Source organism: Rosa rugosa, chromosome 2 (assembly GCF_958449725.1).
Source record: "Rosa rugosa chromosome 2, drRosRugo1.1, whole genome shotgun sequence".
NCBI classification, from domain to species: domain Eukaryota; kingdom Viridiplantae; phylum Streptophyta; class Magnoliopsida; order Rosales; family Rosaceae; genus Rosa; species Rosa rugosa.
In genome coordinates, this window is record NC_084821.1 from 19,699,912 (window position 1) to 19,708,144 (window position 8,233).

Sequence of the window (8,233 nt, forward strand, 5' to 3'; positions counted from 1 at the left end):
TAGGTGAAGTAATAATTAAACGCTACAATGAGAAATTAATTAATATTTTCCTTTCACAAAACATAGAAAACAGAGCAATAGGAGGGGCCGTAACTTATTTATTTTCAATTTTCTAAACTAATGTTCAGCCAATCATACACTATACACTACCACGCCCCATTTTTTTTTTGTGGGGAGGGGGGGGTAGTGGCGGAGCCAGAATTTAAGTTGAAGTGGGGCACTTAAAAAATATAATAATACTTATTTTGTTAGCAAGAACAATGAATTATGGAATCTCTATAATTGCAACAAGAACATGAATTTAGTTCAGTTCTCAACATGAATTAAAACAAAATTTTAGAGTCTGCAGAGCATAAAGGGCAAGTTGTAACCTAATTGAAGAATCCCCATGCACTTAATTTGCAGAGCCCTACAATTAGGTGGCATCAATTGCTCATTCTCCTGTACCAACGATATGGTTCTTAGCTAGCTTTGCTGTTCCTAATACTTCATAAAAAATAAATAATAAATCAGCTAATAACTATATTAAAGTTTTTAAAAAATAATTCAAAAGTAGAATAAAAGTAGTGTTAATATCTAAAAGATAAAATATAATATGTGAACACAAATATTCAGATCAAGACAAAAAAAGAAAACCCACCACTGCCAATCGAACCATGCACCTACTTATTCTGGACCATGCCAACATCCACTACGCAGCAGCAGCCACACATTAAATTAACCAAACCAATATTATATATACCGTAACCAGATACTTCAGAATAAAAAAAAATAAAAACTCTAGTGAGTCACTGGACCCACTAGGCCCCACTGTGGCTCCACCCCTGGGGGGTGAAGGGGGCAACCTCCAGCCCCCATAACGTTCCGCCACTGACAATGATGAATAATTAGCTTTCTTTGGAGCCGTGGCCTGTAGGTCTGTAATAATTGTTAGACTATAAGAAACGGATCAATATATTGGCAATAAATAGAATTTTTTTTTTTAATGTCTTTTTTGGTAGTCTATTTGAAATTAGTTTTGATTAAGCTCTTTTCTCAATCTCTCATTTATTTTATTTAAAAAAATTTCTCTTCGGTAATCGATTTGATAGTAGTTTTGATTTGCTTCTTATTTTTTTCATCTCAATAAAGTATTTTAGTTAAATATTTGATATTGCGCTGAATTTTCCTATCCCTTTAGTTTAAAAAAAAAAAAAAAAAAATTCAAGTCCTAGATCTGTGAAACTTGGTGTGTATGAATGTTTGGTCGGGCTTCAAACTTGGAGTACCAAAGTAATAGTTTTGCATAGTCGGGTACTGAAGTTAGGAGTCGGCCTAAATTCAGGTATTGTTTGAAAATTTTTCTCTTCCAAAAAATAAATTTGCCCGCTTTTTGCGAGGCATCTCCTCTTCACAGTCGATCCAAAATAGCTAGTGTGCCGGGTATAATGAACGTTCCAACCAAAATCGCAGGCAGATTTCCCCTACTACTACTCTCTTCTGCTTCTCTGCTTCCCTCCTTTTCTCTTCGTCCCAGAGGTGCTCTTTAATCACTCCCAACTGTCAGTCTCTCTCTCATTTTCTTTTTCCATTTCAAGCTTATAGCAAACGTAAAACAAACACACTGAGCTCAACTATTTTGTTTCGTCTTGTTCTTCGTTTGCTTTAGGCCTGCGCAGATTGGGTTTAGTGCCTATAGTCCGCAGCCGGAGATTGAAGCGCGGCGTTGAGCAGAAAATGGCTTGGAGCTTGGAGAAAGTGGACGCCGCCGGCGTTGAAATTTCTCAGTTGGGGGTGGTTCGTCCGGCGAATGAAGCTCACACCGAGGAGGCTGTTGAAGCTCTTAGAGCTGGAAAAGTCATTGCTGTCCCTACGGATACGCTATACGGCTTTGCCTGTGATGCTTGGTATGTGAAACTTCTGACGCACTCTACGTGTTTGTTGAAATGCCTCAATGAGTACATTCTTGTTTCTTGGGTATTGGGTCTTCTTGGAAACCCATATATAGTATGGTGTGATTGTGTATCCCTGTAATGGTGGAGTGTGATTGCAGTTCATTGGAAGCAGTTCATCGGATTTATGAGATTAAAGGGCGAAATCATACGAGTCCTCTCGCAATTTGTGTTGGGGATGTGCCGGATATTCAGCGCTTTGCTGTCACTGATCACTTGCCTCATGGCTTGCTTGAGTCTCTCCTTCCAGGACCTGTTACTCTTGTACTGAAACGAGGTTTGTAACTGATAGCCTTATTGCATTTGTGGATGCAGAACGAAAATAACATATTTTTGATAGCCACCACCATATAACGATGCTGTAAATCAATAGGGATGATTTTGTTTTCAGTTTTACAATCTTTCAAGTTCAGTGTTGAATAAGAAAAGCTAGCTTGGGTCTTTTGCAGGGGAGTCTAGTATGCTTGAGAAGTCTTTGAACCCTGGATTGGAAAGTATAGGAGTCAGAGTCCCGGACTGTAACTTCATCAGGGGGATTGCCCGTGGACTGGGGAGTGCATTGGCCCTTACCAGTGCAAACCTAAGTGGGCAGCCAAGTAGTGTTTGCATCAAAGATTTCGAGAACCTCTGGCAACATTGTGCGTATGTTTATCAGGGTGGTGTGCTTCCTTCAGGTCGTGCAGGCTCAACAGTTGTGGACCTTACCAGGCTAGGCAAGTTCAAGATTCTTAGATCTGGAAGGTAGGCATCCAATCCGATTGACTAAGATACTTTACCTTACTGTTAAATGGCTGAGCAAAAGGAATTATTAGACATTGCTTTTGATGCTTTGTTATTTGGATCTAGAAGAACTTCTCGAGCCAGTAGTAATTCGCATCTTACTATAGATGGAAGTAGAATTATCTCTTGAGTGGATTCTAATTTTAAGATATCTTAGGTGGTTTGTCAAGTGCATCCCTAAAGATGACAGTAGTAACATTTCTTTTTTATGGATCAACAAGGTGGTGGAATAAGGCTCATAAGTGGTTAATTCTCTTTATGATAAGTTTGGACTTATGCACATAACATGAAAAGAAAAAGTTCCTTTATCTATGTTTCTTTGTTACTATTGTTTCTTTTGCTTTTGGCTCTGTAAATTCTTATTTTCACTCCTAATAAATTGGTCCATCAGTCTACCGGTATCAAGTTTTTTTAACTGGACTATGTTTTGGCATTGCAGTGCAAGGGAAGAGACTGTTGCTATTCTTGAAAGCCATTCTCTTGAAGAAGACGGATCATCTACTTAAACCACGCGTAACCTCCCTTTTGCGTATGTTTTGAATATATTATGAGCGATGGCTTGTAAGAAGAGTTTAGGTGAAATATATTGGATGCTTGATTTTCATGATTTTGTAAAATTGTTATCATTTCACAAGCGAAATGATTCTTGAAGTATTTTCTTCTCTACATCTAGACTCATCTGATATGTAAGGTAAGGTCCTGTTCTATCCATATAGGAGTCTGTTGGGGGAGCAATATTCCCAGCAGCCTCCTGGAATTTCTACATCAGAATGTCGATGGAGATGCTCTAATTTCTTGTTCGATTAGATTTTCATTTAACCTACTTCTCTATGTGCATGATTGTGATACAAATACCATTCAGTTACCTCGCAATATGCCTAACCCATTCTTTATGGTGTTGCTCAAGCAATAGAAGACCTCAAGTCCTCAACTACTATTCTCGTGAAATAAACATTTTGTGTGTGTATGGAAATGTTTCTTTTTTGTAGGCCTGGGGTATGGATTTTATAGGGCCCAGGATCAAGCCCGAATATCTCGGGTCGGGCTCAAATTTAGATTTTTATTTTCAGGGACCGCTCCGGCCCGGATCGTTATTAAACGGGCCGATCCTATGGGTTTTTCGGGCCCAACAACAGAATTGAAAATTTTCAGATTTTTGCATTACAAAAACTGCTGGTCGAAAAATTCTTAACCCGGCGCTGCTCAGACTCTCTCTCTCTTCATGCTCGTCGAACCACCTGTCGGCTCACTCTCATCACTGCCCTCCGACTGGCTAGAGCAGAAAGGAAGAGAAACCCATTTGAGATATGAATAATGGGGAGATACCCAGTGGGTGAAGTTGAGAATGGTCAAGAAGAGAGAGGGTGAGTGAGAAAAGGAGTGGAATTTTGGAGGAGAAGAAAAAAGAAAAAAGAAAAAGAGAGGAGTTGGGGATGCCCAGTATATGCGAGAGCGTATATTATCCGGTGGACATGTGTATTAGGTAGAGAAAACATGGTGTGGGTGCGGGTTATTAAGGGAAAATGGCTCAAACAGTGTCCCACATTTTTTCCATTCTAAACTTTCATACCTCACCTTTTAAAACTATCAGATTGGTATCTGAGGTTTTTACCCCAACCCAATTTTGGTAGTTGGAGCTGTTAGCTCTGTTACGGTGCCATCCAAAATTCAAATGTGCAAGGGCAATATGGTCTTTTCAGCCTTATGTTTGTAACTATCTCTCTATCCCGTTATTCCCCATTCCCAAATCGAAATCGAAATCAGAAACAGAGTTTCTCTCTCTCCCCTTTTGTCTGAGATTCTCTGAGTACGAATCCATAAGATTCCAAGCAATGGCCCAAAAGTGGAGGTACTTTCGCGTGGCAGGAGATGCACCAGCTTATGCAGGTAAACTGGTCCCCTTTTTTGTTTTGATACATTATCCCACTGGGGCTGGGTTGGTGAGGTATTAAAAATCCCAGCAGATTTGTGGGTATTCTGGTTTAAGGTTTTTATTGCTTTAGGGTTGATGACAGTCATAACTAGGGTACAATATTTTAGGGCTTCAAATGAGGGTATAATGGGTCTGCAAGTTTAGGGTTTATGAATTTTTCTGCAAAACAAATGCTTAATGTGGACAATGTTTAATAAATTGTTTGGTGATTTTGTTGATGCAGATCCTAATGTGTTCACTATGAAAATCTACCATGGAGGTAGGTTTCATAGTGAGAATGGGTGTAATAGGCAGTATAAAGGGGGGGAGTTCTTGTTTGTTGATGGTGTAGACCCGGACAAGATGTCCATGACTGGTTTGATATACTAGGCTCATGACATTGGATATGAACCCCCCCCCCCCCCCTAATGCAATTCTGGTTTAGGATCCCAGGTAGTGAAACTGGGAGTGGCTTTCTTCCTATAACCAATGATAAGGAAGCATTGGATATGTGTAGGTTTGTTCCTGAAAGTACAAAGATGTTGGAGATGTACATAGTGTGTACAAGGGAAAGAAGGGTATTTTTGGATGATAAACTGGATGTGTTTGTAAAAAACCTAGATCACACTAGCTTTTTAGGGTGGTGGATTGATGATATTGAAGAAGGGGTTGTATTTTTTGATGGGGATGATGAGGCAAGTGAAGAAGATTGGGATCCACAGCTTGTGCCTGAGGTTGTGATTTTGGAGGATATGTGTGATGAGGCTGTTAATGAGGATGGGCCTGGGAATGCAGAAATTGGACATAGTGCAAAGGATGGGCCTGGGAATGCAGAAATGGGACATAGGGCAGAGGATGGGCCTATGGGACAAAGGCCTGAAGAGCCAGCTAGTGAAGATATTGGGCCACACAGTGATAGAGCAGAGGGAGCTTCAGTAAGCAGAAGAAAAAGGCAAGTTGACAAGGGTAAGAGGCCAATTGAAGACCATGATGATCCTACACCTCAGAAGAAGAAGGCAAGACCAAAGAATCCTGTGCAACGAAGGTACTCAACCAGATATGGAGGAGAGACCTCAAGACATCAAGAAGACTTAGAAGTGTCTTCTGATAGCAGCACAGATTCAGATGACCCTAACTTTGAGGGTATTGTTGATTCAGACTATGATATGAATTCAGAGGATGATGACATTGACTTTAATCACAATGTGCATGGAGATACCAGCAGGGTGCATGAGTGGGATGACATGGGATTTGAAGGGATTATATCAGAGGAGGGTGGAAGTGAATCAGATGGTTTGAGAAGTCTTAATGGTTCTTCAGATGACAATGGGAAGGACAAAGGGAGCTTTCCTGTCAAGTGCAGTAGAAGATATTCTGGGTGGAGAGGGTTCAAACAGAAGGAAGATATGGACCCAACTTTTGAATTGGGTATGGAATTTGCAAGCTCAAAGGTTTTCAAGGCAGCCATTAGGAAGCATTAATTTAGTGTTGACAAAGAAGGAGATCAGGTTCCCTACCAATTCAAGACACAAGGTGTGTCATTTTTTACTTGTTTTTTTTTTTTTTTTTTTTTTTTTGTAATACAGCAGCACGTTATGTACCTTGGTTTATGTTTTTTTGTGTGAATAATTTTGTTGCATTTGTGGATGTTTTACAAGGTTTGTGCCCAGTGTGTAACATCTCCAAAGTGTCCTTGGAGGATATATGCATCTACAACAGACAAGTCAAATCCAACAATCTGGATTAGAAGCATTCAAACTTAGCACAAGTGTACCAGTATTAAGAAGAAGGTGTTTTAGATGCATGCACCCTTCATAGCAGTGGAGTATGCTGATTTTTTCATAACCGATCCAAATTGGACTAGAGAAGGCATGCAGAATGTAATCAACAAGGACTTTGGTATGGAAGTGGACTACCAAATGTGCTATAGAGCAAAGACCAATGAAGATGGCACAAGGGAGCCATCAGGACCAATACAACATGTTGGAGAGCTATGCTCATGAACTAAAGAAAAGGAATCATGGGACATCAGTGTGGATTCAAACAGAATTAGATAGGGAGGTCACAGGTTCAAGAGGATATACATCTGCTTGGCTGCCTTGAAAAAGGGGTGGAAGGAAGGCTGTAGGCCAATTATAAGTTTGGATGGCTGTCACCTGAAGGGGGTGCACAAGGGTCAGTTGCTATCTGCAGTTAGGGTAGATGGGAATAATGGAATTTACCCCATTGCATGGCTATAGTGGAGGCAGAGTGCAGGGAAAGTTGGACTTGATTTTTGGAGTTTCTGAAGGAAGACCTGGACATCTACCACTTAAGCCATTACAGCTTCATGAGTGATAAACAAAAAGGACTTGAGCAAGCAATCAAAGAGCTGTTTTCAGATGCAGGACACAGGCATTGTGTGAGACACTTGCATAACAACTTTAGAAATGATGGACATAGAGGTATGTATTTTTTCATTTAACCCTACATAACTTGCTTATGTATTTTTTCATTTAACCCTACATAACTTGCTTAACTTGGTTAACTAAGAAAATGATGGGAATTTTTAACTGGTTTCATAACTTTGCTTGAAGGTTTGGAGTTGAAGCAAAATATGTGGGCAGTTGCTAGGAGTTGTACCCTAAACACATTCACAGCAGCAATGGAGGACATGAAGAAGAGTTCAGTCCCAACATGACAATAGTGCATGGATAGGCCTGCAATCCATTGGTCAAAGTCACACTTTGATCACAAATTCAAATGTGACTTGCTGCTCAATAACCACAGTGAGAGCTTCAACAATAGTATTCTCCAGGCAAGGAAGAAGCTAATCCTGAGCTGTTTGGAAGAAGTTCGAACACAGATCATGGTGAGGATGGAAAATAGGAGGACATCTAGGGGTAGATGGAGGTGTAAAGTTGGGCCAAGAGTGGAAAAGACACTAAAGAAGGCAGTAGAGTGGAGCAGTGAATACAGAGCTATACAATCAAGTCCTTGGAGGTTTGAGATTCAAAGGAGGGGTGTAGCTTGCCAAACTGGTGTGGTTGCAGCTCAGTCAGTAGCTTTGGATTTGAAGACCTGCACTCTCATGAGGTGGGATGTCTCTGGGATACCTTGTGGCCATGTAGTAGCTGCCATATTCTCACTATAGGAGAGTCCCCTGATGATTTTGTTAATGACTATTTTACCGAGGATGTTTATATGAAAGCATATGAACCAGTCCTTTTTCCAATTGCTGGAGTCATTGAGTGGGAGAAGATACATAGGCCAATTGCCCCTCCTCTGTATAGGAGGCAGCCTGGGAGGCCCAAAATGGCAAGAAACAAAGAACCAGGTTAGCCTATGAAATGTCCACTTTCATTTCTAGCTCATTTTTTTATGATTCTTTGCATTTGTAACTAATTTTTAGGCATATTGCCTTTAAATAATTGTAGGTGAGGTAGCACAACCTCCTGGCACAACCAAGTTACCTAAGGTGTATTACTCCCAGGTAACTTGCACAATCTGCAAGAAAAAGGGCAACAATAGGAGGACCTGCAAAGCAAGAAATCAGGTAGAATTTGAGGATATGGTGAAAGTTGAAATGAATTGATTTGGATTTGAATTGTTGTGTACTGTTGAATTGAAT

General features: G+C 40.3%; 1 protein-coding gene across 2 annotated transcripts; it reads left to right on the plus strand.

Annotated features, from left to right (window-relative positions):
* Positions 1 to 1,340: 1,340 nt before the first annotated feature.
* LOC133732629 (uncharacterized) lies at positions 1,341 to 3,530 on the plus strand. 2 transcript variants are annotated; one of them, XM_062160217.1, is made up of 5 exons: positions 1,341 to 1,518; positions 1,649 to 1,886; positions 2,033 to 2,208; positions 2,381 to 2,672; positions 3,151 to 3,530. In XM_062160217.1, the coding sequence occupies exons 1-5, from the start codon at positions 1,428 to 1,430 to the stop codon at positions 3,215 to 3,217; spliced, it is 864 nt and encodes a 287-aa protein (XP_062016201.1). In that variant the 5' UTR covers positions 1,341 to 1,427; the 3' UTR covers positions 3,218 to 3,530. The 2 variants fall into 2 exon arrangements, with proteins under 2 accessions (XP_062016201.1, XP_062016202.1); XM_062160218.1 differs by having other exon boundaries at positions 1,379 to 1,541.
* Positions 3,531 to 8,233: the final 4,703 nt, after the last annotated feature.

Coding starts and splice junctions, on each gene's coding strand:
- LOC133732629 (XM_062160217.1), top strand. CDS start 1,428: ATGAACGTTCCAACCAAAATCGCAGGCAGATTTCCCCTACTACTACTC. Junction 2,209..2,380: donor TACTCTTGTACTGAAACGAG/GTTTGTAACTGA, acceptor GGTCTTTTGCAG/GGGAGTCTAGTATGCTTGAG. Junction 2,673..3,150: donor AAGATTCTTAGATCTGGAAG/GTAGGCATCCAA, acceptor TTGGCATTGCAG/TGCAAGGGAAGAGACTGTTG.